The 26,410-nt window shown below is 61.5% G+C and overlaps 12 protein-coding genes across 12 annotated transcripts; 5 read left to right on the top strand and 7 right to left on the bottom strand.

Moving 5' to 3' along the window:
• Positions 1–109: 109 nt before the first annotated feature.
• Positions 110–6,538, bottom strand: OSTLU_13608 (predicted protein; the record flags this gene model as incomplete). The annotated part of the gene is made up of 1 exon (XM_001415367.1): positions 110–6,538. The coding sequence occupies one exon, from the start codon at positions 6,536–6,538 to the stop codon at positions 110–112; it is 6,429 nt and encodes a 2,142-aa protein (XP_001415404.1).
• A 933-nt stretch (positions 6,539–7,471) lies between these two features.
• Positions 7,472–8,968, top strand: OSTLU_39979 (IISP family transporter: signal recognition particle protein (SRP54); the record flags this gene model as incomplete). The annotated part of the gene is made up of 1 exon (XM_001415709.1): positions 7,472–8,968. The coding sequence occupies one exon, from the start codon at positions 7,472–7,474 to the stop codon at positions 8,966–8,968; it is 1,497 nt and encodes a 498-aa protein (XP_001415746.1).
• A 315-nt stretch (positions 8,969–9,283) lies between these two features.
• On the bottom strand, positions 9,284–9,700 carry OSTLU_7333 (predicted protein; the record flags this gene model as incomplete). The annotated part of the gene is made up of 1 exon (XM_001415366.1): positions 9,284–9,700. A coding segment is annotated over one exon (417 nt), but the record flags the coding sequence as incomplete, so codon positions are not given.
• Positions 9,701–10,689: 989 nt separating this feature from the next.
• On the top strand, positions 10,690–11,910 carry OSTLU_13605 (predicted protein; the record flags this gene model as incomplete). The annotated part of the gene is made up of 1 exon (XM_001415708.1): positions 10,690–11,910. One exon carries the CDS (start codon positions 10,690–10,692, stop codon positions 11,908–11,910), a length of 1,221 nt encoding a protein of 406 aa, XP_001415745.1.
• Positions 11,911–12,107: 197 nt separating this feature from the next.
• OSTLU_13604 (predicted protein) lies at positions 12,108–12,473 on the bottom strand (the record flags this gene model as incomplete). The annotated part of the gene is made up of 1 exon (XM_001415365.1): positions 12,108–12,473. One exon carries the CDS (start codon positions 12,471–12,473, stop codon positions 12,108–12,110), a length of 366 nt encoding a protein of 121 aa, XP_001415402.1.
• Positions 12,474–12,904: 431 nt separating this feature from the next.
• On the top strand, positions 12,905–16,030 carry OSTLU_28688 (predicted protein; the record flags this gene model as incomplete). The annotated part of the gene is made up of 2 exons (XM_001415707.1): positions 12,905–13,102; positions 13,363–16,030. The coding sequence occupies 2 exons, from the start codon at positions 12,905–12,907 to the stop codon at positions 15,973–15,975; spliced, it is 2,811 nt and encodes a 936-aa protein (XP_001415744.1). The 3' UTR covers positions 15,976–16,030.
• Positions 16,031–16,127: 97 nt separating this feature from the next.
• On the top strand, positions 16,128–17,536 carry OSTLU_28687 (predicted protein). Its single transcript, XM_001415706.1, has one exon. It carries the CDS (start codon positions 16,131–16,133, stop codon positions 17,508–17,510), a length of 1,380 nt encoding a protein of 459 aa, XP_001415743.1. The 5' UTR covers positions 16,128–16,130; the 3' UTR covers positions 17,511–17,536.
• A 43-nt stretch (positions 17,537–17,579) lies between these two features.
• On the bottom strand, positions 17,580–19,109 carry OSTLU_92063 (predicted protein; the record flags this gene model as incomplete). Its single annotated transcript, XM_001415364.1, has 1 exon — positions 17,580–19,109. One exon carries the CDS (start codon positions 19,107–19,109, stop codon positions 17,580–17,582), a length of 1,530 nt encoding a protein of 509 aa, XP_001415401.1.
• An 832-nt stretch (positions 19,110–19,941) lies between these two features.
• Positions 19,942–21,111, bottom strand: OSTLU_13600 (predicted protein; the record flags this gene model as incomplete). Its single annotated transcript, XM_001415363.1, has 1 exon — positions 19,942–21,111. One exon carries the CDS (start codon positions 21,109–21,111, stop codon positions 19,942–19,944), a length of 1,170 nt encoding a protein of 389 aa, XP_001415400.1.
• A 225-nt stretch (positions 21,112–21,336) lies between these two features.
• Positions 21,337–22,998, top strand: OSTLU_13599 (predicted protein; the record flags this gene model as incomplete). The annotated part of the gene is made up of 1 exon (XM_001415705.1): positions 21,337–22,998. One exon carries the CDS (start codon positions 21,337–21,339, stop codon positions 22,996–22,998), a length of 1,662 nt encoding a protein of 553 aa, XP_001415742.1.
• Positions 22,999–23,077: 79 nt separating this feature from the next.
• OSTLU_86026 (ZIP family transporter: zinc ion) lies at positions 23,078–24,742 on the bottom strand (the record flags this gene model as incomplete). Its single annotated transcript, XM_001415362.1, has 1 exon — positions 23,078–24,742. A coding segment is annotated over one exon (1,665 nt), but the record flags the coding sequence as incomplete, so codon positions are not given.
• A 132-nt stretch (positions 24,743–24,874) lies between these two features.
• Positions 24,875–26,377, bottom strand: OSTLU_39912 (predicted protein; the record flags this gene model as incomplete). Its single annotated transcript, XM_001415361.1, has 1 exon — positions 24,875–26,377. One exon carries the CDS (start codon positions 26,375–26,377, stop codon positions 24,875–24,877), a length of 1,503 nt encoding a protein of 500 aa, XP_001415398.1.
• Between the last annotated feature and the right edge of the window lie 33 nt (positions 26,378–26,410).

The raw sequence follows: 26,410 nt of genomic DNA, 5'->3' as shown, positions 1-26,410 counted from the left end.
AATACTGTACAATCGACCGAGGACCGGACTCGCGCGTCCCGCGGCTACTAATGCTACATACTGCGATAATTCCTCGGATACACCCGCGATCCGCGCGCGCGATGGTTCTTCATCGCAACGCCACCCGTGACTTCTTGGGTTTCTTCTTTGACGGCTGGTTTTCGTCGTTCGCGTCGTCGCGCGCGCGCGCGAAACCCACCCCTGCGAAGGCGGCGCGAAGACGCGCCGTCGCGAAGACGAACGCAGTCGCGTCTCCCGCGGCGGTCGCGGCGACGGCGCGATCGAGCGCGCCTCCGGCGACAAAGTCGTCGGTTTTATCGTCAGCGATCGCGCGCTTCATCGCGGCGTCGGCTTCAGACGTCGACTCGTCGGCGAAGGCTTGCGCCGCGCGCAAGAGATACAGCCGCGCGGCTAAGCAAGGGAGTCGCAACTCGCGACGCGCGGCGTCGCACGACGCGCGTTCGCACGCCGTCATGATGTTGGCAAATCGCACGACACCACCGCACTCGTGCGCGCTCATGAGCGCGTTGACGAACGAAGCGCCCCCATTCGCGAGCGCGCTGGCGCACCAACGCGCCGTCGCCTCGAAGGCGTCCTCGCCGGCGCGTTTGGACACGCGCTCAGATACATCGGCGGCGTGTGCGGCGGCCCAAGAAGCAGAAAAAGTTACTGCATCTGCGAGTGCGCGAGAAGTCTCGCGCGTGCACCGCTTGGCGTACTGACCACCGCCTTCGGAAGTCACGACGACTCTGAACATGTCGTCTCGGAGCGCCGCCGCGTTAGGCGCCTCATCCGCCGCGCGACACAAACGGGCGATTTCCACGGGATCGCCGACTTCAGCGATGCGCCGGCGTAATCGCTCCGCAATTTCTATGTGAAGCTTCAAGTACGGTCCGAGTGCCGCGCGACGACTGGCGATTTCGGCGTGTGACGGGGCGTCGCCGCGCAAGAGGGCGCCGCGAATTGTTTGCAACGCCGACAAATAATCCGCCGCCGTACCCGTCGGACCGAGATAAATCGAACCTTTCTGGCGGATCAGCGCCACAAGTGCTTCAACGGCTTTTCTTGCCGTTGCCGCTCGCAAGTTGGAGGATTCACCGGAACGAATCCCGTGCTCATCGTCGACGCACGCCGCGCGCGCCACAGAGGCCAACCAAGCGATCAAACCGCCGCCTTCGACGAGAGGTCGGGCGGCAAATTGCACGGCGCACGCGCGCGAGATGAGATCAAGCATGAGGAACCGCACGAAAGGCTCCGCTAAGGTCGTGCTGTAATGACTCATCACCACCTCCAAGGCGAAAGTTTTACGAAACATCGTGGCGTCGACGTCATCCTTCAACGACGCTCGGAGCAAGCGAAGGATCCAAAAACGGTGCTGTCTGGCGTCAACATCACCGCTGTTCAGCATGGGAAGAAACATGGGAAGACCGTCGAGATCGAGCGCCGCGCGCTTGTTGAGTTGCCTCTGAAGCGGTAAGAAGGTATCAAGTTCGGGGTACAAACACGAAATCATGCACTCAGCCGTGAGCACGGCGCTCGGCGAGGGCCAACGAATCAACGCCTCGCTCGTCGCGTTTCGTATCGCGCTCAGGCACGCCAACACTTGAGTTCGCTCGCGGAACGACATCATTGGATCACTAACCCGATGCTCCAACGTCGATAGGATAGCGTACGCCACTCGGCGCGTGGCTTCATCGTGAGATGAAAGCGCGGCCGCCGCTAGCGGGGCGAGTCCCCACGCGATCGCCTCGCGCGGATCCATGGCATCCGTCATGAGCGAGCGCAGGGCAAAAGGAAGGACCCACGAAGGGTCGTATCCAAAAGAAACGCACTCATCGAGTGTTTCATCCGACACCATGGCCGTTGAAGGTGGCGTTGATCGCGTCACAGGGTAGCGATTAGCCGTCGCCGCCGCGCGGCGCGCATCGGGCGGCGAACCCTCTCGAATAGCGGACGCCACAAGCGCTGGAGACGGCTCGGAGTAAAGCAAATCTTCGACGTCGTAGCTTTCGTTTTCATTTCTGCGAATTGCGATCGTCGCTTTCACGAAGTGCGTCACTGACTCGCCCCAGAGGTATCCGAGCGACCGCAACGCGCCGCCGCCCGTGCTCGCGTCGATGGCGAGCATCAAGTCTTGCGCGACGCGATCGGTTTCGCTCATCGTCGCGCCGTATCCCGAAGCGAGCGTTATGAGTGTGTTCGCTCGTTCAGCGCGCCACTTTCTGCACGCGATCGTCTCGTTTGCCCCATTCGCATCTTGTAATTTCCAGAAAGAGTTCAAAACGCGCAACAATTCCAGTTTCAACTCACTCGAGTTTGACGCCACCGCGCCGGTTTCAAACGCTGACGTATCCTCGACGACTTCGATAATCGACTTAACGGTGATTGGCATATCGCGAACATTTGCGGGTAACGTCGCATCGTCATCACTCGACCCGGTTGTGAGAACGCGCGTGAACAGGGGATGCGCGACGATTTGCGAAACGACACCCTCGGCGAGCGTTTGCATGCCGAGGTGCGTTTGCGTCCTGATCGACTGGAGCTCGTTTAACACGGCACCAATTCGCCCGATGACGCCAAATCGTCGATGCGAGCGGAACCTATGCGCGATAGACTGCAAAATGAACGCTTCGCACGCATTTACGAGCCGATTCAAAACGGGCGCGCTCGGACTCGAGAGCGGTCGTCGTTGAATCTCATCCAGCGCTCTGGTTAAGGATTCGGCGAGGTATTTTTCCGCCGAAGCGTCGCGCTTGATCATTTTGTTGGTAGGTGTCAAAGCCGCAAGAGATTGGAGCAGACATGTCACGAGCCTGAGCTTTTCGTCGAGTGCATCGCTCTCGACAAAGACCCTCACGGCAATCTGCGCGCGAATGATTTCGATGTCGCTTTCGCGGGTCCAGCCCTGTGGCGGTGTTGCGCGTTCGACGAAGCGCTCGTACTCAGACGAATCAGCACTGAAGGGTGCGATTTGCAAGCATGAGACCAGTGTTCCGACGGCGTGGTTGGATATGGACGATGATATGACGTCACCATCCTCGAAGCACGCGTCGATGAGGAGATTTCGGTACTCCGTCGCCAAGTCTTCGGCATTCGGCGTAGTGTGGTAGAGCGCGTTCCAGCACATCGCTCGTTCGCTCAGCGGCAACAGTTTGAACAGATCATCGTGTGATAAGCTCTTCGTGGATACGTCTGTGAGATACCATGACGCAAGCGACTCCGAGTGCGCTAAAAACGAGGCCGCCAATTGCACTCTGGCCTCCGAGCTGTGATCATTCACAACGCTCTGAACCAAATCCAAAGCCTCCGGCACCGCGGCAAAGTCCGGTGCCCTTCCAGAGAGTACTTCTCTTGATTCGAGCGCGTGCAGTGAGTCGATCGCAGCTTTTGCTACTCGACACGACGTTCTTACGAGAGAATCAGTCGAGGCTTCGCTCAACGCGATGCGAACGGCAAAACGAACAGCGTGCATTCGCACAGGCGAGCTCGAACTCGGCGCGTCCACGACGGCTTCGGCAATTAGAACGGCCACTTCCGGCATTGAATTCGCTTCGCTCATCTCCAAAAGGCTCAACTTTTGTTCGTTCGATGCCAAAGCTACCAGTGAAACGTTCAGGGAACCGATTTTGGACACTTTTTGGAACTTCGCGTTTATTGTGGACGTCAAACTCTCCACCGAACGCAGGACGTAAGGCCGGTAGAGTTCGCCTTTGCCATCACACGCGAGAGCAGCGCCAAACATTACGAGATCCGACACGGCGGAACTTGTTGAATCGTCTAAAATGGCGTACATTGCTGTCGTTGCGAGCAACACGACTTGAACTTCGCGTAGTAGGTCATGACATTCTTGTCGCGCACGACTGAGCACGACTTTACAGAGCTCGATAAGTCGCGACGTTGTCTTGGCGTCGCCGCGCGCGTGGTTCCATTTGCACCAAAAGACGAGCGCGCGAGAGGTGCGGACAACCTCACGCAACGGGCACATCGCGATCGCACGCGAACAAAGCTCGTACGCCGGCGAAGCGTGAGTCATACTCATACCCAACACGGGACGTGGTCCAGACGCGCACGCCGCGATTACGTCGGCTGCCGCAAGGCTGTTAACGAGCGCCGTCGTCAGTTCAACGTTTTCGTCGACCGTATTCACCGTGCCGTAGAGAGTTAGACAGGCTAATTCTGCGCTGATAAATCCAATCGTTGGAATATGGGCATGCGCGCAGAAAAGCACCAGTCCTCGATCCTCCGGAGAAAGCGACGCCAAATGTCCGAGCGCTTCAGACAGTTCGCTGATTGACCACTCATTCGGGCGTTTTCCTCGTGGAACGGAACCGGAGCGAGGGACCAATTGTTGCTCGACTGTCTCGCTCGTACAGTTGCACAAAAACTCGCGAAGCGACCCCATTGCCACGTACGCTCCAGCTACTTCATCACTGATGGCTTCAAGTGCAATTGACGCGAGCGCCCAAGGATCAAAGCTCGTCTGTACGATGCTCATCAATGCGGATGCCGCGTACGCACTGACGGAAAGCTTAAACGCGCTATCACGTTTTTCACTTTTAAGCACTTTGACGATGCTCTCGCACGCTGTCACGGCGAGCGCACTCACTGAAAGCGTCGCGGCGTTGAGGTAATCGTCGGACAAATCTTCCACGACGTACCGCTCAGGGCGGTTATCTTTCGTTTCCTTTAACGCGGTTTGTATCACCGAGTCGTGCTTAAATCGTCGTCGCGCCGCCGCAGTCGTGGCTTCCGCCAAAAACTCGGTGCATGACATCAAAACATCGCGAGAGTATTCAAAGCCATCGACCTTGAAAGACGTTAGTTTATCAATCCACACGTCGGCTTCCGCAGTGCGACCGTCCAACGCTCCTGAAGTCACCAAGTAATGCTTCGCAAGACGTCTTGCTGACGCACGAGCATCAGGCGATGTGGCAAAAATCACGACGCGCAAAACAGATAGCAGGTGTCCCTGATTGACGCCTGATTCCTGGATCAACGTCGTCGTCGTCGACACGTCATCGCCCGCCGCCTCCTTCAAGCCCCTAGCGGAGCAAAGCACGCGCACGACAGCCGCAAGCTCTGCCGGTGCCAAGCTTGTGGGATCATTTGTAGGCAGTAATTTGTTCACATCGACCTTCGCGTCCACGAGCGTCTCGGGAATGACGCTTATCTGCGTCGCCATTGCGTTGAGGGCGTGGCATCGCGCGAGCAACGCCGCCGTGGCTTCCTTTTCGGACGTACTCAACCCCTTGCTCGCCGTGTACGCAGTCATTATGGACTGAATTTCCGGTAAGTATGTCGTCGCGGCTAATCGTGCGTACGACGCTAACTCTTCTACTCGCCATATCTGATCGCTTCCACTGTTTCGAGCGTCTACGATGGCGGCGTCCAAGTGCGTCAGCCGCGCGGCGACTGCTCGCGTCACTTGAACTAATAAACACAGCGAGCCGTGCCTAATGATCGGCGAGCTGTGCGCTAAACCTTTTGACAAGGTCTGTTTACTCACACCTGGTGGTAGAACGGCTTTGATAAACGCCGAGCCTTCGCTCTCACCGACGACGCTTGAGGCTTCGAGTCGAGCCGCCGCCGCCGAAGATGCTGCATCTTTACCTGCGGCGACGGCTATTCTTCCAAGTAGACTCGCGCTGTTGAGCCAATGCGCGGACAGGCGTGGCTCTAAAGTGTACTTCGCTCCCGGCAAATACATCGTCGCGAGCAATGGATGCGTCTCGCACGCGAGGAGAAGAATCTTCAAGTGCGCGTCGCATTCAATCGGTCGAAGCTTTTGTAGGAGTCGAACAACTGAGGCGCACTTTTTCGACGATGTCGTCGATCCGTCGGGCACTAACCCGTGTGCCGGATCCGTGAAAAGCTCCGAAAGCACTCTCGTCGCCATCGCCGCAACTCGTCCTGACGTCGATTCCTCGTCTTCGCTCTGCCCCGCGATGGTGGCGAGCTGTTCAAGGGTGACGTCTCCAAACAAAGCCGCGCGAAGCCGCGCGGGTATACCACTATCACTCGCCATCACGTCCTCTTTCATGACTTCTAACATTCTGAACTGCATTTCTGCCTCATCACCAGCCGCGAAGCGCGCCACGTTTCCAAACAACACGCGCTGCGCTAGCACCGGACGCAGCAACGCGCGATCCTTTGTGGAGAAAAACGCAAGTACGAACTCACAAAACGCCCTTCGCGTCGATCCCGCGAGAACATCACTCGGCTCCTTCTTACGTTTCGACGAAACACCACCATCTCGCACCTCTCGCGGCGGCGACGCAATCTTAGGCAACGCCGCGAGCGAAAAATCAAACGTACGAAACAACTCCGCGGCGTTCCGCTTCCCTCTCCCGACGATCGCCGCGAGTAAAATCAAAGCCGCATTCACTCGCACTCGAACCCCACTTCCTAAATGCCCGTACACGTGCCGCATCCTCCTCGTCATGATCGCCCGCGCGAGGGAATCCAACGCTAACCGCTCCCTCGTCGACGTCCCCTCGCCCGCGTCGTCCCTTCCTCGCGTCATCATCGTTCCGCACATCGCGAGCAGAGGCGCGCACACCTTTTGCGCGTGATTCGCGTGATACGAGTCCCATATCGTCAGCACGTCCGCAAAATCCGGCGAACGCGCGAGATACGTCTGCGGATCGTTCACGCTCGCGTTCTTCGCGTCAGTCCGCGTTCGCGTTCGCGGCAGCCGCCGGTCGGTTCCGAACGAACCGACACGCGCGCCTTCGCGCGTCTCGTCGCGTCGCGTCGCGCACCTTGACCACGAAATCCGCGCGCTCGGGCGAGCGCATCATCTCTCTTCGCAACCACGTCGTCGCTGCGCGCGTCGCGTCGTCGTCGTCGTCGTCAGTCGTCGCGTCGGTCGCGTCTCGTCGTCGCGAATGCGCGCCGCGCGCGCGTCGAATCGAGCGCCGCGCACCGCTCGCCAGCGCGTCCGCGTCCGCGCCCGCGCGCGCGAGCGACTCCACGCGCTCGACGACGTCGTCGTCGCCGTCGCGCGCGCCGCCATCGCCGTCGGTCGGCATCGCGCGCGCGTGTGCCGCCGCGCGCGCGGTCGCGCGATCGATCGATCGCGCCGTCGATCGACCGCGCGCGGTCGATCGATCGCGCGAGGGTCGCCGCGCGCGCGCGACCCGGGTTCGCGACCCGGTCGAGGTGGCGCGAAAACCTCGGCGTCGCGCGCGCGAGTTCGCGTCGCGTCGCGTCGCGTCGACGGCGGCGCGCGCGCGGCGAGGGCGCGCGACGCGCGAGCGCGAGGTTCGCCGACGCGCGCGCGCGTCGCGGGGCCGCGCGCGCGACGATGGCGACGGCGGCGGCGAGCGCGGCGCGCGCGATGGGGACGAGACGCGAGGTGACGACGGCGACGATGCGCGCGCGGGCGTCGACGTTCGCGGCGCGAGGAGGCGCGCGGGCGATGCGGAACGACCGAGGCGCGGTGCGCGCGCGCGGGGGGCGTCGCGCGGTGATGACGCGCGCGGATGCGTTCGCGGGAATGTCGGACAAGCTGGATAAGGCGTGGGCGCGCTTGCAGGGCGAGAAGGATTTGAACGCGGATAACGTCAAGGCGCCGCTTAAGGATGTGCGACGCGCGCTTTTAGAGGCTGATGTGTCGCTGCCCGTGGTGCGGCGGTTCATCGCGCGGTGCGAGGAGAAGGCGGTGGGAATGAAGGTGACGAAGGGCGTGGAACCGGGGCAAATGTTGGTCAAGTGCGTGGCGGATGAGCTTTGCGAGCTCATGGGTGGCGTCGGAGCGGAAGGGATCAAGTTCAGGGACGATGGAGAGCCTACGGTGGTTTTGATGGCTGGTTTGCAAGGGGTCGGGAAGACGACGGCGTGTGGGAAGTTGTCGTTGGCGTTGCGCAAGCAAGGGAAGAGCGTGTTGCTCGTCGCGACGGACGTGTATCGACCGGCGGCGATCGATCAGTTGAAAACGCTCGGGAAGCAAATCGGCGTGCCCGTTTTCGATATGGGTGTCGATGGCAACCCGCCGGAGATCGCCGCGAGAGGCGTGCGCAAGGCGAAGGATGAGGACATAGACGTCGTCATTGTGGACACGGCGGGTCGATTGAACATCGACGAAAAGCTCATGGGTGAGCTCAAGGCGACGAAAGAGGCGACTTCGGCGGATGAAACCTTGCTCGTCGTCGATGCGATGACTGGTCAAGAAGCGGCGACGCTCACGGCGTCGTTCAACGAAGCGGTTGAAATCACCGGAGCCATTCTCACTAAGATGGATGGCGACACACGAGGCGGCGCTGCGTTGAGCGTACGAGAAGTCTCGGGTAAGCCGATCAAATTCACGGGCGTGGGCGAAAAGATGGACGCCCTCGAGCCGTTTTACCCTGAGCGCATGACTAGCCGCATCTTGGGCATGGGTGACATCGTCAGTCTCGTCGAAAAAGTGCAGGCGGGCGTGAAGGAGGAAGAGGCGGAGAAAATCAAGCAGAAGATTATGAGCGCGACGTTTGATTTCAACGACTTTGTTGGCCAGCTTGAGATGATGAACAACATGGGTGGGATGAAGCAAATCATGCAAATGATGCCGGGCACCGCCAAGCTGAGCGAGGCCGACATGGAAGCGGCGGGGAAGAGCATGACCATCGCGAAGAGCTTGATCAACTCGATGACCAAGGAGGAACGACAGTACCCAGACATGCTCGTCGCCAGCACGACTGCGGATTCCCGCCGTCAACGCATAGTCAAAGGTAGCGGCCGCACCGAAGCGGACTTAGCACAACTCATCATGATGTTTGGAGGTATGCGTACCCAAATGCAAAAAATGAGCGGGCAACTCGGCGGCCAAGCCGGCGACGTGGGCTTGCAGCCTCAGCTTTCTGAAGCCGAGCTCAGCAAGCTCGCTATGAACAAGATCCGCAAGACAGTCAAACCGGGCATGGTGCGACGGCAGAAGGCTAAGAAAGTGCCTAAATTTTTAGCGGAGCGCGAATCATTCTCACAGTGACTGGAATGACGTATTTGAGATTTAATATTGATTGCTTCTATCCCCGCGTCAGACGCGAATCCAAGCTCTATCCCGCGGCGGCACTCTGTAGTGCGACGCGAGAAAGTACTCCCTTGCCGAGTATGAGCACGCCCGACTCAACGCCTCGACAAGCCACGCGTCAGGACCGATGTAATATCGGTTCTTGGGCGCGGATGATTTAATCGCGCTAACGACGGCTTTGACAACCTTGATGGGGTTCGTTCCTGCCGCCTCTTCGGCGCGCATGATTTTTTCCGCACGATCAGCGACGGGATCGGACTCGAACCCGCTCGATTTGACCACGCTCGCTGCGCCTTTTTGTAATCTTAAATCGCCGGGCTCGATCAAGCTGACGCGCACGCCCGAGCCCTTTGTTTCCATGCGAAGCGCGTCCGTGTACACCATCAGCGCCGCTTTGGAAGCGCTATACATGGACTGAAACGGAATACCGATTCGACCGGCGATGGAGCCGACGTTAATGATGTTCGCGCCTTGGCTCAGATGTGGCATCGCGTGACGAATAACGCTCACGGCGCCGAGGAAATTGGTTTGCATAATCATCTCGGCGTCGTCGCGCGGCGTTTGTTTCGCCCACGAGCAAAGGCACACGCCCGCGTTGTTGATCAAGACGTCAATTTTTCCGTGTCTCTCGACGATGGACGCAATGCATTGGGCAATAGAATCTTCTTTGGTGAGATCCATCGTTAACAGCGGGTGCGAGACGACGTTTTCCTCGTTGTCGAGTTCGGCGCCGAGCGGCACTGACGGGTCGTTCTTCTTCGCGATCTCTTCCTTTGATGGCGTCCCGATACCAAAGAATCCGCTCGATTGGCGACCGAGTTTCTTGCTACTCGCACCAGCGCGCGAGGTTCCGTACACGATGGCGTTCGGGAACTCGGTGCGAATGCCCTCCAGTAGCAGCGAACCGAGTCCGCCGCTCCCGCCCGTGACGAGCACCACCTTGACCTCGCGTCGACGCGTTGACCTGTAAAAAACCACGCGCGCGATGGCAGAAAACGCAATGGTGATCAAAATCATCTTCACGTGCATCGCAGCCGCCCCCGAGGACGCGAAAGCGATGATGACATCCAGCATCGCCTTCGCCTTGGCTTCGCTCGGCGACGTCGTTCGCAACGCCCCGGCGCGCTCGCTCAAATGCTTCACCAAAACCACAAAGTACCGATCGACGAACGCCAGACCTCGATGCGCGCCAATTTTTGTCTCGACGACGCACCTCGCCAACGCGGCGGCGAGCGCGTTCATCTTCGCCGACCCTCCGACGACGCCTCGCGCCGTCGCCGCCGCCGCCAACATCCCGACGACGCAATATCCAATCGCGACCCGCGCGTCCGCGCCCAGCGCCCGTCGCGCGCGCGCGCCGACGTCCAAGGTTTTAACCATCTCAACCGCGCGCTTCGTCGTCGTCCTCGCGCGTTCGATCGCCGGTTTCGCGCGTTTCATCGACGCGTCTTTGACACCGCGCAGTTTCGCGCGCGTCTCGTCGACCATCGTCCCTCGCGTCGCCGTCGCGCGCGTCCCGCGCGCCATCGCGCGTCCTTTCGCCGCGCGATCGCTTCTCTCGCGCCGTCGCGCGTCCTTGGAAACGACGCGCGTCGCGATCTGTCGCGCGAATTCAAATCGTCCTTTGACAGCTCGCGTCGTTCGCGCTCGCCGACCGCGCGCCACACCGCGCCGCCGCGATGGAGCTCGCCGTCTCCGGCGGCTCCCTGCGAGCGCTCCATCGCTCGATCGCGTTCCTGTCGCGCGTCGGTCCCGAGGTGCTGATCGACGCGAGCGCGCGCGACGAGACGCTGACGCTGAAATCCGTCAACGCCGCGCGCTCGGCGTTCGCGCGCGTCGCCGTGCGGGCGAGCGCGTTCGACGCGCGAGAGATAACCGCGCGCGGAGGACGCGCGCAGACGTGCGCGCTGGCGAAGCACGTGATGGCGTCGCTGCGGTCGCACGCGCGCGCGGACGTCGTCGTCGTGACGCTGGACGACGAAGACGACGAGGGACGAGAGGCGCGACGACTGCGAGTGACGACGACGAGCGCGAAGAGCGGCACGAAGAAGACGTATGAGATGCACGAGGTGATGGACGCGGAACACGTCGACGCGGAGATCGACGCGGAGGCGATGCCGGCGAAGGTGGTGAGCAGGGCGAAGACGCTGCTGACGCTGTTGGCGCACTTTTCGAGCGCGGCGAGAGAGGACGTGACGCTGACGTGCGGGATCGAATCGGACGTGTGCGTGGACGGGGACGCGGCGGGAGCGGCGAAGATCGTGACGCTGTCGAGTTATTTGAGTCCGGGAGGGGGGTTGAGTCAGGCGTTGCAGACGAGCATTTCGTTGAGACGCGACGACGAATCGATTTTGTTTTATAGAAACACCGCGGCGGCGCCGGTGGAGGTGACGGTGAATTTGAAGGATTTGCGCAGCATCGTTCAACTGTGCGAGAGTTCGGACGTGGATGTGGCGATTTATTGCGCGCAGGCGGGCGCGCCGGTGGTGGTGAAGCCGACGGCGGATTTCAAAATGTTTCATCAACGCGACGCGTTCGGGAACCAGCCGCAGCACACCACCGCGCCCGCGAGCGTCGATTTCGAAGCTGAACTCGTGTTGGCGTCCATGCTTCCTCCCGAGGACGCGTCAGCGGTGGAACCGAGCCAATGCGAGCAGCCGCGCGTCGAGGCGCCGGCGCCGCTTCAAAACGCGCCGTTAGGAAGTCAGCCTTGGAGCGCGGTGCCTGATAGCGAGAACGCGTCGCAGCGAGAAGTCGGCGGCGGTGTCGACGCGCCGAGTCGACCGTGGGGGCGAGAGGCACCCAACGACGCGGCTACGACGGTTTTGAATGACAACGACGACTGGGCGCACGACGAATTCGTCGAAGCCACGCCTCCGGAAAAACGACAACGGCAGTAGGATGAGTTCGATTACACCGGTGACACACGAGATACATTTTTGTACACATAAAGTAGGCGGTAGAAGTTACAACATACATATCTACGACGGTGAGACGACGACTTTTCATCGACGATCGCGCCGCTGGTCCAGAACCAACATTCGCGCGCTCGCGTCACGTCATCGTCGCCTTCCGGTCGCTCATCGATTTCTCGCGTCTACGCCTCGAAATCTGCATCATCGCCCTCCAACCTGCGACGGAACTCGCGCCCGAGTTTGCCGAGCGCGTCGGCGTTCCAAAGCGCGCCGACTATTAAGCACGCAAATCCGAGGTACGTGCACGTCAAGAACACCCACCCCACGACGCTCAAACATCGAATATCGCCGTGCTCGCACCCTGGACGATACATCGCGCTGTTCGTCGTCCACAATTCGTGATCCTGAAGCACGTGTCGCATCGGGTCGGCGCACAGAAGCGCGACGCTCGCCGCCGTCGTCGCCGTCGGTCCGTACACGCGCCACGCGTTCCCCCGACGCCCGCGCGCTTTCCTCGCGCTCGCCACCGTGGCGAGCGTCGTCACCATCGCGTTCATCCCCAGGGAAATCGCGTGCGATTCGTGTTTGGCGCTTGCGCTCGTCGCCGCGGCGCCGAAAAACGAGCCGACGAGCAAAGGCCAACATCACGCCCCCACGAGCGACGGCGCCGACGCCAACACCGCCATCGCCGTCAGCACGCGCTGCGATGACATCGCGTTCGCGACCTTACGCACTCTCCGCGCCCCCGTCGCCGCGCGCGCGCGTCTCGAAACGTATTCCTCGTCCGACCGCGCGGATTCCGAGTCGCTCGATCCGTCGTCGTTCGCGCGCGCGACGTCGCGCGGCGCGACTCACGACGCGCAGCGCGCGTCGTCGTCGTCGTCGCCGTTCTCGCGAAGCAGCGGGGCGTCGAGCGCGCGCGGCATCGATCGACGACGCGCGTCGCCGAGTGCCGGCAGTCACTCCTCGCCGCCCTCGGATGTCGAACGAACCCGACGCGCGCGCCGCGACGGCGACGGGCGCGCTCGCGCTCGACGACGCCGCGAGCGCCAAGTTCGTGCGGTTTTACCGCGGGCTTCCGAGCGAGACGGCGCGCGTGGTGCGGTTTTTCGATCGTAAAGATTGCATCAGCGCGCACGGCGATGACGCGATGTACATCGCGCGGGCGTTCTATAAGGTGCGTCGCGAGCGCGCGGGCGCGCGGGTGCGATCTTCGAACGCGTCGGCGCGCGCGCGGGGCGCGGGGCGCGCGCGGAGGCGACGAGAACGCGGATGATGATTGGTGATTTTTGAATATCGGCGCGCGGCTGTCGCCGAGACGCGAAATCGGCGACGAGCGCGGCGGCGCGATCGTCGAGGGTGCGCTCGAGCGATGCGCGGGCGAGATGACTGACGCGAAGCGTTTGACCGTTTGGTCCACTTTTGACGTCGGAGCAGACGACGAGCGTGATCAAGACGATGGGATCGGGCGACGACGCGTTGCCGGGCGTCGCGCTCAACCGATCGATGTTCGAGAGCGCGCTTCGCGAACTTTTACTCGATGGTGACGGCGCGCGCGTGGAGTTTTACGAAGAGAGTAAACCGAGCGGGACGTGGACGTGCGTGAAGTCGGCGTCGCCGGGGAAATTGCAAGCGTTCGAGGATGAGCTGTTTCGGTCGAACGAGATGTCGGACGCGTCTGTGGTGTGCGCGGTGCGCGTGGCGAACGGGAACGTGGGCGTGGCGTACGCCAACACGACGACTCGGGAGCTCGGGGCGTGCGCGTTCGTGGATGATGAGCAGTATTGCACGCTGGAAAGCGTGTTATGTCAGATTGGAGTCAAAGAGTGCGTCGTGCCCAAGGAAGGGACCGAGACGCCGGAGGGGCGTCGATTGCGAGACGTCGTCTCGCGATGCGGTGCGCTCGCCACGGAGCGTCAGGCCCGCGATTTCGACGCGCAAGACTTGGAGAATGATTTGGGGCGACTCGTGCGAGGAAACGTTGAGGCGCATCGGGCGGTGATTGATCAATCGCACGCCGCAGCGTGTCTCGCGGCGGTTTTGCGATTCAGCGAAATGTTGGCGGATAGCGCCAACCACGGTCGATGCACGCTGAGTATGTACGACACCGGTCGGTACATGCGACTCGATGCTTCGGCACTGCGCGCTCTGAATGTTCTCCCTGAGCGCTCTGACGGCCCGAGCAGCTTCAGTTTGTACGGTTTATTGAACAAGTGCCGAACGCCGATGGGGCGCCGTTTGCTCTCGCGATGGCTGAAGCAGCCGCTCGTGGACGTTAACGAAATCGCCACGCGACACGATGTCGTGAACGAATTCGTCACCAATGCAGAGGTTCGTGACGCCCTGCGCGGTGCGCACTTGCGAGCGTTGCCGGACATCGAACGGATCACTCGTAAGCTCGAACGCCGCAAGGCGTCGCTCATGGATTTGTGCCGATTGTACCAAGCGAGCGCGGCGCTTCCACACATGGCCGAGGCGCTCGAACGGTGCGAGGGACGTCATGGCGATTACATTCGCAAGAAGTATGCGGAAGAACTCAAAAAGCTGAGCGCCCCGAGTCATCTCGGCCGGTTCGAGGCGCTCTTAGAAGCGGCAGTGGATCTGAGCAAGATTCCCGACGAGTACGTCATTTGCGCTTCGTACGACGCCGAGCTGGGCGAGTTGCAAAAACAGAAGGATACACTGGAGAAGCAAATCCGTGATGCGTTTGCGGATGCGAGCGATGATTTGGGCATGGAACGCGATAAGCAATTAAAGTTAGAACACAACAACATGCATGGTTGGTTCATGCGATTGACGAAGAAAGACGAAACGAGCGTGCGAAAAAAGCTCAGCGTGAGTTATCAGATTCTGGAAGCGAAGAAGGATGGCACGAAGTTTACGAACAAGAAGATTCGTGGTCTTTCGGAGCAGCGTGTATCTCTCGACAGAAGCTACGACGCGAAGCAGCGACACTTGGTCGATCGCGTCGTCGACGTCGCGGCGACGTTTTCCGAAATCTTTCTGAGCGTTTCGGCGATGACGGCGGAAATCGACGTCCTCGCGTCTTTCGCTGAGGTCGCCGTCAGCGCGCCGGTGCCGTTCGTGCGCCCGATTATGCACGAGAAGACGTCTGATACGATCCACCTGGAGAACTCGCGCCATCCAAACGTCGAAGCGCAGGACAACGTGCGATTCATCGCCAACACGTGCTCGATGAAGAAGGGCGAGTCTTGGTTTCAAATTATCACTGGCCCAAACATGGGCGGTAAGAGTACATTTATTCGCCAAGTTGGCGTGTGCGTGCTCTTAGCGCAGGTTGGAAGCTTCGTGCCGTGCGACGACGCCGTGATTGCTGTACGAGATGCCATCTTCGCGCGCGTCGGCGCCGGCGACTGTCAACTCCGCGGCATTTCCACCTTCATGGCGGAGATGTTAGAAACCGCCGCCATCTTGAAGGCCGCGACTTCATCGAGTCTCGTTATCATCGATGAACTCGGCCGCGGAACGAGTACATACGACGGATTCGGTCTCGCGTGGGCGATAAGCGAGCACATCGTCAATGAGATTCAAGCGCCGTGTCTGTTTGCCACTCACTTTCACGAGCTCACCGCGCTCGAAGGCCCGAGTGGCGTCTCCAACTTTCACGTCGAGGCGCTCATCGACCAGGAGAGCCGAAAGCTCACCATGTTGTACCAAATCAAGCCGGGGGCGTGCGATCAGTCGTTCGGGATTCACTGCGCCGAGTTCGCGCGGTTCCCCGAAGAAGTGCTCAAAATCGCTCGCGCAAAGGCGGACGAGCTCGAAGACTTTTCCAAATCCGGCGCCGAGCGCGCCGTCGCCGACATCTCCGACCCCAAGCGCCAACGAACCGATGAACCCGGTGTATCCGACGACATGGCCCGCGGCGTCGTCCGCGCTCGCCAATTCCTCTCCGACTTCGCCGCCGTCCCTCTCGACCGCATGACGCCCGCCGAAGCCGTCGCGCGCGCTCGACAACTCAAATCCGAGCTCGAGACCGACGCCAAGCACTCCCCTTGGCTCCTCGACGTCCTCTCCAACGCCGCGTGATCACTCAGCCGTCCGCGATCCGCGCGCGCGTCGCGTTCGACCGCGTCGCGCCCAGAACGAACGTAGAACCGAATCGCCCGTCCCGCGTCGCGCGGATGAATGCAAAAAACAAGATGACTGGATGACGTCCCGCGCCACACGATCGCGCGCGCGTCATGCCCTCCGCCGCGCGCTCCCGAGCGTCGAAGCGCGCGAACGCGACGACGGACGTCGCGACGACCGCTCCCGAGGCGACGCTCGACCCGACGCGCGCGTACACGCGCTATCGCGGCGTCGTCTACGACGTCACCGAGTTTCAGCATCGCCATCCCGGCGGCGCGCAATTGCTCTCGCTCTGCGTCGGACGCGACGCGACGATCCTGATCGAGAGCCATCACTTGCGACCTGAGGTGGTGCGCAAGTACATGAAGACGCTGCCCGTGGTGGAGGGCGCGGCGGGCGCGTTCGGGAAGGAGGAGACGTTTCCGAAACCGCTCGATTCGGCGGTGTATCGAGCGATACAACGCCGAGTGCGAGATGAAGTCGTGGAACCGATGAAAGCAAAGTCTGGAAGGGAGGCACACGGACGCGGTGGGTGCGTCGTGGACGCGGGGGTGGTCGTGTTGACGTTTGTCGCGGCGATGGTGGCGTATTGGCGCGCGCCCTCGGCGCTCACGGGGTGCGCGTTGGGACTGGCGGGGTACTGGAGCGGCACTGGGTTGCAACACACGGCGAATCACGGAGGATTGGCGAAGAGTGGATTTTGGAATCAGTTTTGGGGATGGCTCGGGAACGACGTGGCGATCGGGAAGAGTTCGGTGGAGTGGCGGTATCATCACATGGTGAGCCATCACTCGTACTGCAACGACGCCGATCTCGATCAAGACGTGTACACCGCGTTACCGTTGTTGCGACTTGACCCATCGCAGGAGTTGAAGTGGTTCCATCGGTACCAAGCGTTTTACGCGCCGCTCATGTGGCCGTTTTTATGGCTCGCCGCGCAAGTCGGTGACGCGCAAAACATTTTAATCGATCGAGCGTCTCCCGGCGTCGAGTACAAGGGCTTGATGAAGAACGAAATCGCGCTGTACCTGCTCGGTAAAGTTCTGCACTTCGGCTTACTTCTCGGCGTTCCGGCGTACATCCACGGGTTGTCCAACGTCATCGTGCCGTTCCTCGCGTACGGCGCGTTTGGCTCGTTCGTCCTTTGCTGGTTCTTCATCGTCAGCCACAACTTGGAGGCGTTGACCCCGATGAACTTGAGCAAGAGCACTAAGAACGATTGGGGTGCGTGGCAAATCGAAACGTCCGCGTCGTGGGGTAACAGCTTCTGGAGCTTCTTTTCCGGTGGTTTGAACTTGCAAATCGAGCACCACTTGTTTCCGGGATGCGCGCACAATCTGTACCCGAAGATGGTTCCCATCATCAAGGATGAGTGCAAAAAGGCTGGCCTCGCGTACACCGGCTATGGTGGCTACTTTGGATTGTTGCCCATCACGCGCGACATGTTTTCCTATTTACACAAGATGGGCCATCAACGACCGAAGGCCATGTAGAAATCCGAACAAACCGTTGTACCTCTTGTTTGATGAATACAGTATTTATTTTACAACGCAACTACGCATTTATTCCTCGCTCGCGAACGCCTCAGCGGCATGCGCTCGCACGCAGTTACCTTCAGCCAACGCTGCGCTGGAGTGCAAGTACTTGGCCGCATCGCGCGATTTTTCCACTTTGCCCCTCGCTCGAGCCAACATCGCTCGCTCCGCCGCCGCGAGCGCCTCGTGCGTGCTCTCGAACGGAAACACGCACCCGTGTCGTCGCTGTCCCGGAAGCATGTACTGCGGTGATCGAACGATACATCTCGCCAGTTGCACGGCGTCTACGAGGGCCTGATTCGCGCCTTGACCCTTGAATGGAGACATCGGGTGCGCAGCGTCGCCGATGAGCGTCACGCGAGACGTGACTTTGCCTCTCAACACCTCCGCAGGCGTCATATCGCGGTCGTACGCGGGGTAGCCAGCCATGTCTTCTTTCCGAGTTTGATTGAGCAGTCTCGGAACGGGATCTGGCCAAGACGCACATCTGCGCAGCGCTTCGTTCCACAACGCCTCCGAGTCAGTCGCGAGCGCTCGAGCTCGATCCTCGTCGACGGGAAACGATAGCTGCCACATCATCGCTCCTGGTTCATCTTCACCCTCGTACTGCTCGTCCAGCGGTCGAATACAACCGTCACCATCGGGCGACGCCGTGAACGGCATGGCGTACATTCTATTCTCGCCATCGACGACTTGAAACACCTTATTTCTACACAACGGAGCGTCCACGCCGCGACAAATGCCCAACACGACGAGCACGCCCAAATACGATAGCGGATCATCTCCGAGCTTCTGCGCGCGCACGCGAGAGAAAATTCCATCCGCGCCTACCAAAATGCCCGCCTCCTCGCTCGTTCCGTCGTCGAAGCGCAACGTCACGCCGTCCTCAGTCTCCTCGTACCGCTCCAACCTTTTCCCCCATCGCACGACGCCGGGCTCGAGCGCGTCCAGCAGCGACTGTCGCAACTTTTGCCTCGGCAAGTGCACGTTCCTCTTCTCATCGCTCACCGCCTCCGCGACGGCACCACCATCGCGCGCGCCTTGGTCCGCGTCCTCCTCGCCGCCGACGCGTCGTCGAGCGCTGTGTCCGTATTCGCCCAACACGCGCCCGTTCGCGTCCATGCTCACGTGCGCGTCGCTCCCCACGCCTCGCAACGCCAATCCGAGCGCTCGCAGCGCCGCACCACCGCTATACTTTTGCATCGTCAACCCGTACCCTTGTTTTCGCGCCTCGAAGCGCTCGTCTCGTTCGTACACCGTCGCGCGCGCGCCGCGCTGCGTCAACGCCAACGCCAACGCCGCGCCCCCCACCCCCCCGCCCACGATCGCCACGCGCGCCGCCGCGCCGTTCGCCGTCGCCGCGCCCTCGACGACGCCCGCGCCCTCGCACGCCGCGCACTCGACGCGCTTCTCCGGCGCCTCCCGCGTCGCCGCGCCGTCGTCCCGCTCGAGTCGCCGCCGCTTTTTTTGCGCTCTCGACAGCGCGAACGTCGCGCCCTCGCCGCGGCATCGCTCGCACGCGCGATGACGCGCCGACGCGTCCGCGCGCGCGGGCATCGCGCGCGCGCGCCGCCCGCGCGTCGCGGTTCGCGCGACGCGCGCGACGGCGCGGGCGACGGCGCGCATCGATGTGCGGCTCGAGCGAACGACGCAAAGTGGCTACACATAATCTACACGCACGGACTACGACGACGCGCGCGGCGCCTCGGACCCGCGCGCCGCGCCGCCGCTCAAGACGTCGAATAATCTCTCGCGATCGACGAGCTCGCCGTGTCGCAGCGACACGACGAACTGCCTCGCGCCGACGACGTCGAGCGGGACGAAGGCGCGCGACGCGAGCGCGTCTAAATCCTCGCGCGTCAGCCCCGCGAGCGGCGGTGTCACGCGCGTCGCGACGTCGAAGTCTTCGTCGACGCGATTTCCCCAGAAATCCATCGTGCTGACGCGCAGCGCGCGTCCGTCGCGCGTCAACGCGAGCTCGCCGACGTACCGCGACGCGTAGTACTGCGTCGCCGCGCCGCACGCCGCCGATCCCAGTCCCGCGGCGACCGCGGCGGCGACGAGCGACGGCGCCGCGGTCGCGTCCGCCGTCGCCGCGAGCGCGGGCGTCGCGAGCGCGCCGATCGCGCCCAGCTGCGCGATTTTGAACCGAACGAGGACGCGAAAGAGCCGCATCTGCGGACCGCGGTACAGCTTCACCGGCGCCGACGCCGTCGTCGACGCGGCGCGCGACGCGAGGCGCGACGCGCCTTTTCGCGTCGCGATCGCGCGCGCGAGCGCGCGCGCGGCCATCGCGGCGCGCGGCGGCGCGTCACCGTGTGCGGCTCTGGTGGTTTTATTGCGACGACGCGGCGAGCGAGCGGGCGATGAAATTCGCGCGGATGTCGCCTTAAGAAATGAATAACTCTGGCGCCTCTCGAGCGTAGGCGCAAAAATCAGCGGCGTTCGACGGCACGATGTCGGCGCCTGATGCGTCGAGCGGTAGCGGGGCGTCCGGAGTGATGCCTATCTTGTTGATGTCGGTGCCGTTTGGCGTGCGATACTGCGCCACGGTGACGCTCACCGCCGAACCGTCGGAGAGCGGGACGAGCGTTTGAATCAAGCCTTTACCGAACGTTTGCTCGCCGAGCACGATGGCGCGCTTGTTGTCTTGTAAAGCGCCGCTCAAGACCTCGGACGCGCTCGCCGTGCCTTTATTCACGAGGAGCTTGAGCGGCGTCGCGGCGTCCAACGCCGTTCGATCCGCCTGGAAGACGTCGCGCTCGCCGTTGGAGTCGGCGATGTACACGATCGTGCCTTCATTCATGAACGCTTTGGCGATTTCCAAAGCACCGGGAAACAGCCCACCGACGTTGTCGCGCAGATCGAGCACGAACACGTCGACGCCGTCGGCTTTCAGCGCCGCGAGCGCCTCCTTCGTCTTCGCCCCTGAGACTTGATTAAACGCCGACAATTTCACGTAACCAATTTTCTTGTCTCCCTTCACCTCGCACGTCGCCGACGTCACCGGCACCACGGTGTATCGTTTTCGCTGCACCGCGACGTCTCGAGTCTTCCCATCCCGTTCGAGCGTCAGCGTCACCTTGCTCCCCTGCGGCCCTTGCAATTCGTCCGCGACTTCGTACAAACTCTTCCCGCGCGTCGCCGCGCCGTCCACGGCGACGATAAAATCCTTCGCCTTCACCCCAGCCTCCGCCGACGGCCCTCCCGGCGTCGGCGCGACCACCACGACCTTCGCGTCGTCGCCGAATCCCATCTCCACGCCCACCCCGCTCACGTCCGCCTTCATCGTTCGATCCGTCACGCTCGCGTACTTTTCCGGCTCCAAAAATTGCGTGAACGGATCCCCGAGTTTCCCGAGCATCTCTCGTATCGTCCCGTACGTCGCCTCCGTGTCGTCCAAATCCGCCGTCTTCAATCCTCGTTCGCGCAGTTTAAACCAATTGTTCCCGTTGAACGTCTTATCGACGTACGCCTTGTCCACCGCGCGCCACGCCTCCAGGTACAGCATCTGATTCTCCGTGATCGCGCTCGCGCGCGTCGCCGCCGCGGCGTGCATCGCGAGCGCCGCGAGCGCGGTCGCGATCGCGTCGCGGCCTCGCGCGTCGCGTCGCGCCGTCGCGCCGTCGTCGCGCGTCGGCGCGCGCGGCGACGTCGCGCGGGCGCCGACGTCGCGCGAACGGCGTCGCGTCGTCGCGTCCGCGCGCGCCGTCGGCGTTCGCGCGCGCGCCGTCGACATCGCGCGCGCGCGTCGCGATGTCCCGCACACGCCCGCGAGCGACGGATGGCGTCGCCCGCGCCCGCGGACGCGCGCTACGACCGCCAGCTCCGCCTGTGGGGCGCCGAGGGCCAGCGTCGACTCGCGCGATGCCGCGTCCTCGCGCTCGGCGCGTCGCCGGCGACGTGCGAGACGATGAAGAATCTCATCCTCGGTGGCATTCGCGCGTTCGAGTTGGTCGACGACGGCGCGTGGCGTCGCGGCGCTCGAAGCGCGGGCGAGACGTTCGAATTGACGTGCGAAGACGTCGAGCGCGGCGCGCGCGAACGAGGCGGGAAGACGATGGTGGAGACGGTGGTGGAGAGACTGGCGGCGCTGAATCCGGGCGTCGACGGCGCGGCGACGACGGCGAACGCGCGAGCGACGGCGAACGGGGGGAAGGAACGGTACGAACGGTACGACGCGGTCGTCGCGGGAGGCGGAGGATTGAGCGATCACGATCACAGAGCGCTGGCGCGGGCGTGCGCGGAGAGTGGGACGGTGCTGGTGACGACGCGGGCGAGAGGATTGTTCGGCGAAGCGCGGACGAGCGCGAGCGAACGATGGGCGACGGAGAACGTCGCGCCGGAGGGGTCGACGGCGTGGGATTTGCGGTTGGATAAGCCGTGGGGGGAGTTGGGGGCGTATGTGGAGATGAAAACGAGCGATTTGGATCGGTTGGATGGGGCGGCGTTTAAGCACGTGCCGTTCGTGGCGCTGCTCGCGCACGCGGCGGCGGCGTGCGGAACGCGGGATCGGCGGTCGGTGAAGGATGCGTTGACGTCCATGAGGCGGGGGATGGACGAGGAGAATTTCGATGAGGCGATAGCGAACGTGCGGTACGCGTGGACCGATACGGGGGCGGTGACGAAGGAGGTGGAAGAAATCATTCGCGACGAACGCGCGCGCGCGTTGACTTTGGAGAGCGACAAGTTTTGGTTTCTCGCCGCGGCGTTGCGCGAGTTCGTCGATCGCGAGGGGTGCTTGCCTTTGGAAGGAAGCATTCCAGATATGACCAGCACGACGGAATCGTACGTCGAGTTGCAGCGTTTGTACTCGGACAAGGCGGCTAGAGACGCCGCGTGCGTGTGGGAGAGCGCCAAGGCGTTCGCTCGCGACGTCGGCGCGCCGCATCCCGAAGAGTTCATTCCCGAGCGCGACGCCAAAATCTTCTGCAAAAACTGTCGACACGTGCGATTCGTGACGTGGAGGTCTATGGAGGACGAGCTGTTTCCGTCGCCAGCCGCTGGAACGAGCGAGATGTTAGCCCAAGCGCTCGCAGACCCGTCGAAGGCGATGTCGGCATGCATCTTCGCCGGATTGCGTGCGGCCGACAAGTTCACGACGCTACACGGGAGAAGCCCAGGTGTGCGTGACGCGGGTGACGATTCTACCGTGGATGGCGATGATGATGAATTCGTTCGACGCGATGGAGAGTCCGTCCGCGCGTTCATGGCGGATTGGTTCGAGGCGAGCGAAGTCAAACTCAGCGCGGCGAACGACAAGCTTGCCGACGACGTCGCGTACGAAATCGCTCGGTACGGCGATTCGCAGATTCACGCCGTCGGAGCTGTGCTCGGCGGTATCGCGAGTCAGGAGCTGATCAAGATTATCACGGGACAGTACCTGCCGATGACGAAACCACTTGTGTACGACGCCGTAAGCTCGACGATGGCGACGCTCTTTTGACGAACGAAAGTGTACTTTACTTTAGTAGCCTCTTTCCATCGATAGAGATATACAATACTAGCTAGCTATTGCTACGTGACTACATGCTGCTTGAAATATCACAATACAACGTGCCTGCGCAAAACGCCCACGACGACACGGCAAAGATGGTTGTCACGGCGACGCCGAGAGATACTCCCGCCGTCATTTCGCCACCCTTCGTCATCATGGCAAACACGATGAGCGGCTTGAGTGTGTGTACGAAGATCAACGTTATGCCGGCGGCAAGCGTATCGAAAAAGATACACGTCCCACTCGACGAATGGTTGACGCCCAGGAACATGGCTGAGCCCACAAAGGTGAGACCGACAAGGGCGACGGCGGCGATGACGTGTGGTCTACGATCCGTTGAAGACGCTATCAACACGAGAGGGCAGATTCGAAGAAACGCACGCATAAGGGCCGGTAACAACGCATACCACGAGTTTGAAACCACTGCCGACGTCGCATGCGCGCCGTCCGCGATGGCGAAGCCGATGGCAGCCAAGAGCGCCAAGATGGCTTCCTGGGTGAAAAAGACGTTGCCGAATCGCCGAGCGAGCACGCGCCCCTCGATGTCAACGTCTTGCGCGTCGTCGTCGTCGATATCGCTCCACGGGCGCATGTCGCGCAGACTCGACAGACTACTCGTCCAACGCATCGCCAAAATACCTCCTAAGACGCTCGTGAAGCCACCCAAAACCACAAACACGAATGCGGCGCCTCCCGCGGCGCCGCGCCAAACAGCCCACAACAGCCGAAACGCGGCACTCGTGCCTGCCGTACTTGCCGCGATACCAATGCCTGTCGACGACCCGAGACCTGATAACGACATCATTGATGGAAACACGTGAATGAGCGCCAGCACACCGACTGGCGCGTACACCGCCGCCGCCAATCCCACGTCCATGGCGCTCGACGCGGCGACGGCCGCGCCATCTCGCGCTGCGCTGCCGGCTTCACCGTAACGCTCAACCCCCTCCATGATCATCCTGAACACCTCTAATGCCCCGGCGCTAAGTGTCACCATCGTCGCAACGTGCTTCGGGTCGCTCGAATCCGCTAAAGCGTCCGGCAAGAGCTCCGCGAAGACGATCCACACCATGCAGCCCGCCGCGAATCCGAGCGAAAACGGCAACATCGGCTTAAACGTCTCTACGAACATGAACGCCGGCACCGCCAACAACGGTTGCGGCAGACTCGTCATCACGCACCACCACGCACACTGCCACGGTTTCACACCCCTCGTCGCCAGCACGTTCGCCACCGCTAAACCTTCCGGCACGTTGTGTGCGCCAATTGCGAGCGTCACCAACCTTCCCTGTCTCGCCCCTCCCGCGCCGCTGAACGACACCCCCACCCCACAGCCTTCCCCAAACGCATGCGCAGCCATGATCCCCACGATCATCAGCGTCTTTCGCGCGTCCGCGCCGCGCAATTCTAAGAAACTCAGCCCGTCGTCTCGCGCGCTCAGCCACGTCTGCGCCTTGGCGATGAGCACGGCGCCGACGACGACCCCGACCGCCACGCTCATCGCGCCGGACGATTGCCCTTCGTGTATGAGGTCGAACGAGGCGGCGAGCATGACGCCGCACGCGCACGCGTTGGCGAGCGCGGCGAAAGACTTTGGAATTCGTTGATTTTTCGTCGCGATGTACGGGACGGCGCCGAGCGCGCTCGCGCACGCCATGAGCGTGGTGAGCACGAGAACGTATCCGACGCTCACGTGAGGCGCCGACGCGCGCGCGAGCGCGCGCGCGGCGTCGTTCGCGTCGACGTCCATCTGGACGGACGCGCGCCGACGAGTGCGGTCGAGCGAGCGCAGTCACCGTATCAAATCAAATCAAAACAAGAATATTTAGCTATCGTTCGAAAATCTCTGGCGCTTCACCGGGGTGATTTGCGCCTCTTTGCCGAGCTGACGGCGCTGGAAATTCGAGAAGGCTTGCGCGGTGGCTTCGATGTACTCTGGTTCGCGGCGGCGACTGAAGACGCGAACGACGCGATGGACGAAATTTCGCGGCAAGAGCGAACTGATTTGCTCTTTGGCGATGCTGCACGAGGTTTCGTCGTCCCAGTAGTGGAAAAACCTGACGTTCTCCACGGGATCTTTGTGTCCTTTTTGGCCGTAATCAATCTTCAGGCACTGCACAATGATGTCGTCTGGTTTCAAACCGCCCGGGATGTTGTTCGTTCCTTGGCATGACGTGATGTCTTTCGCCTCGACCGGCTTGAAATCCACCACTTGATCCTCGGGCACGGTGTATTCATTCACGAATCGGTACAACTCGCGACGACGGATGCGTCGCACGATGTCTCGTGCCTTGGCGAGCGCGGGATCGTCACAAAATTCAATCTGTTTGAGCAGCGTGTCGTCCATCGCGATGAAATCCTCAACGCTCCAAATGGAGTTGCTAATTCGCCCGTTCCACGCGATGTCGGCTTCGACTAATGCATCGACCACCATATATTCCACCGCCTTGGCCTTTTTGTGCGTGTACACGCTCTGGTGCATGGACGCTCGAGAGTGGAACAACGCGTACACGTTGTTCGCCTCACTCGACTTGAAGCAAATCCTGTCATCGATCACCTTCATGTGCGACGTCAATCGCATCGTATCCACGCTCATGCGCACGCCGGCCTGGTAAGAATCTCGCAACAGGTACTCGAACTTGTCCACGTCGATGCCGTTTTGTTTGTTGGCGATGATGTCAAACAAAAATCGCTTCTCCTTCGCTCCTTCCTCGTTGCTCGTGATGAAATCGCACACGCGCCGCACGACTTGAGGCTCTAAATCAATGTGGTTATCGTCTAAGCACCAAGAAAACATGTCCACCCCCATGCGCTCGTGATTCCACGGCGCCACGACTTTCGGATCCCAACCGTGTCTCAACGGCAAAAACTCGTTATCGAACACGTGCGAAAACGGCCCGTGGCCCATGTCGTGACACAGCCCCGCGAGTTGCACGCATAACTTATCCTCCACAGTCAGCCCTAACCCGTGCCTGGGCGCGCTGCGCTTGATGGACTCGAACACCGTGTTCGCCAGGTGACACGTTCCCAACGAGTGCTCGAACCTGTTATGCCCCGCTCCCGGAAACACGTAATACGACGTCCCCAACTGCTTCAACTCTCGCAACCGTTGCATTTGCGGCGTATCGATCACATCGCACAGCTTCGGATTAAAGTACATGTGTCCGTGCACGGGATCGTTAAACGTCTTTCCTCGCGACCGTCTCCCCGCGCAATACGCCGTCGCCGCCGCGTTCTCCTCCCCCACGTGCACCCGCGGTTCGTGCGCGATCTGACTCAACTGCGCGATGAACGGATCATCATCGTCGTCCTCCGCGCGCAGTTCCATCCCCGAGTCCATCGGCGCCGCGCTGTCGTCGTC

Source organism: Ostreococcus lucimarinus, chromosome 1 (genome assembly GCF_000092065.1).
Source record: "Ostreococcus lucimarinus CCE9901 chromosome 1, complete sequence".
Lineage (NCBI taxonomy): Eukaryota > Viridiplantae > Chlorophyta > Mamiellophyceae > Mamiellales > Bathycoccaceae > Ostreococcus > Ostreococcus sp. 'lucimarinus'.
Note: the sequence above shows the minus strand (reverse complement) of the source record. Positions and strands in the feature narration are given on the sequence as shown.

What these genes read in the sequence shown, in the direction of transcription:
- OSTLU_28687 (XM_001415706.1), top strand. Translation starts at nt 16,131, where the DNA reads ATGCCCTCCGCCGCGCGCTCCCGAGCGTCGAAGCGCGCGAACGCGACG.